Source organism: Pinus tabuliformis, chromosome 7, assembly GCF_031772625.1.
Source record: "Pinus tabuliformis cultivar Carrire ecotype Pingquan chromosome 7, CPIR1, whole genome shotgun sequence".
In the NCBI taxonomy this organism is placed as follows: Eukaryota; Viridiplantae; Streptophyta; class Pinopsida; order Pinales; family Pinaceae; genus Pinus; species Pinus tabuliformis.
Genome location: NC_142293.1, coordinates 1904318737 through 1904321562, shown reverse-complemented (window position 1 = coordinate 1904321562; position 2826 = coordinate 1904318737). Strand labels below are relative to the sequence as shown.

The 2826-nt window shown below is 35.3% G+C and overlaps 1 protein-coding gene across 1 annotated transcript; it reads left to right on the top strand.

Moving 5' to 3' along the window:
- Nucleotides 1–485: 485 nt before the first annotated feature.
- On the top strand, nt 486–1778 carry LOC149256089 (nuclear transport factor 2-like). The gene has a single exon (XM_089455210.1). It carries the CDS (start codon nt 486–488, stop codon nt 1776–1778), a length of 1293 nt encoding a protein of 430 aa, XP_089311336.1.
- The last annotated feature ends 1048 nt before the right edge of the window (nt 1779–2826 follow it).

The following is a 2826-nucleotide window of genomic DNA, read 5'->3' as shown; positions in this document are numbered from 1 at the left end:
TTTTCTCTCCAACGTTAACCAAGGCTCTAATGAGAAAACCTTATATAAGGGCAAGTTTCGTGCATGAATATACAGAATACAGATCTTTCTTTTAGTAATTGAGTAAATATTTTTATTTTAATCCTATTATATTAATTTTCTACTTATTCTATTTTTTAAAATATTTTGACCTTTAATTACAATGTTTTATAATTGTTCAATTTTATGATTATCCTCATTTATTGATTTACGTTTTTGAAATATCTATTTTCTCTCCAACGTTAACCAAGGCTCTAATGAGAAAACCTTATATAAGGGCAAGTTTCGTGCATGAATATACAGAATACAGATCTTCGGAGCTATGGTTAATCCGGAAATCATCAGTTCCTGAGTTTTCCCCGGTAGTTATATGAGAAGTTGCAGGACAAAGTGTGTTTATTTTCCCTCTTTTCCATCCAGCGATTTCAGAAATTCAATTCAATCTTCGTCAATCCCTCTGAGCGGAAATGGCCGTCGAACAGCAAGACATAGCCACAGCGCCCCTCGTTCAAAATGCAGAAATTATTGGCCTTGAATTTGTGAAGCAGTATTACAATGTTCTTGTCCTAGCTCCCGATTTGCTATTCAAATTTTACAATCAAGATCGCAGTATACTCAGTCGCCAATCCCTTGACGGTCATACTCTTTCAGTTATAACTGTCATTGAGCAGCATATAACATCTCCATACAACAATGGGTTTAAAGTGGAGATCAAAACAGTGGACTCACAGGCTTCTGACAATAATGGAGTACTGGTTCTGGTAAGTGGGTCAATTGCCTTTATAGACAATTCAACACGCTCCTTCAACCACTCGCTTTTCCTGGCGCCTCGGGAAAATGAGTATTTCGTAGTGAGTGATATTTTTATGTTCGGGGTTGAAGATGCACATCAACCGGAGCACAATTTTGTCCGGACAAATGGCTACCCTAGAGGATCAACCAGCCATTTGCAGAATATTTCCGCGGTTGAACAGGTTCACAATCAAGGGCAACCCGCAGCTACCCAAGAAACTCCAGCTGTATTTCAGGGTGCGCCAGAAAAATCTGAGGCTATACCTGTTAAAGTAGATGCAGCAACACAGACGGTTGCCTTACCCTCTACTATTAGGGCTTTGAAATATAAGACCACTGCAGAAGAAAGTGGGTGCTCTATTTTTATCAGCAACTTGCCTGCTGATATTACGCCTCCTCAAGTTGAGGAAGAGTTCAAGAAGTATGGGGCAATTAAGCCGTCTGGGGTTCAAGTTAGGACAGTGAAAGGACGAATAGCCCGTTACGCTTTTGTTGAATTTGAGGACGCAGCTTCAGTGCAGGCTGCAATTAGGGCATCCCCTATTCGAGCGGGTGCGCGAAAAATATATGTCCAGGCGAAACGTCCAGTTGCTGATAGAGAGGGCTTCAAAAATGATGGACCGATTACAGAAAATGCAGCAACACAGACGTTTGCCTTACCATCTACTGTGAAGGATTTGAAACAAAAAAGCACCACAGAAGAAAGTCGGTGCTCTATTTTTATCAGCGACTTGCCTGTTCATATTACGCCTCCTCAAGTTGAGGAAAAGTTCAAGACATATGGGGCAATTAAGCCTTCTGGGGTTCGAGTTAGGACCACGAAAGGACGAAGATCCAAATACGCTTTTGTTGAATTTGAGGACGAAGCTTCAGCGCAGGCTGCAGTTCAGGCATCCCAATCCGGACATATTCGACTGGGTTCGCGAAAGGTAACTGCCTGTGCGACGCTTCCACGTGCTGCTGAATAGGGATTCAGAAATAATCGACCAATTATTATTCCTATGGTGGTCAATGATCTGGTGAGGTGATATTTTGAACAATAGAGCCAGAGGGCTTTTGATGCCATTTAAAGCATTCTGCCATTATCAGCCTATATTTGTTCTGTCGTCTTGTTTATGATAAATGTAGTTTTCTATGCATCTCGTGGCGAAATAATGGCATGCTTATCAAGTTTGGACGCTTATATTTGTCCGACTGAGATTTATGCAAGATTTATATTTACATAATACGTTCTTGATTTGTTGATATATTTACAGTCCAAGCAATATGGATATTGTCATAAAGCATCATCTCTAGGATCTCACATCTTATTTATTGATATATTTTTTATGCAAATTGTTGTTCTATGGTGGAGAAGAATACATATATTTTTAAATGTATTTTTATTTTTACAATAATAAACTATTAGGCAAGATTTATATTTTTATTTTTACGATAATAAAATATTATAAAAAATTTATTAAAATTGAAAATAAATTTTTGATATTAAATGATCATATTAAAATTAATTTATAATATAAAATTGATTTTAAATCTAATTTAAATTGGATGATTTATATTCAGATGATTATGCTTTCAAAACACTAAGTATAAATGGATAATAGGAAGAGTGAGTGGGAGTGGGAGTGGGTTGATGGTGCCAATTTATAGATAAGAATTTGAAGTTATATTGGAATTTGATTATTTGTAGTGTGTTGGTGTGACTGAGTGAATTGATGGATATTTTAATATAAATAAAAGTATGAAGGGTAATAATGATTATGAGATATATAATTTTAATAAGTTGTAAATGAGATATGTACTTATAATTATATATTTGACCAGTTTTTTTTCATTTATTATATAAGTTTTAATGCTGATATTTTGAATTATCAAATGTAACTTATATTTAGATAAAATTATGAAAAAATTGCTAATAAGATAAGTAACTTATATATATATGAATGATGAGCTTTTTTCCATTTATCACATAAACAGTTTTGGTGTGGATATTTTGAATTATGAAATATGATTTAT

What these genes read in the sequence shown, in the direction of transcription:
- LOC149256089 (XM_089455210.1), top strand. Translation starts at nt 486, where the DNA reads ATGGCCGTCGAACAGCAAGACATAGCCACAGCGCCCCTCGTTCAAAAT.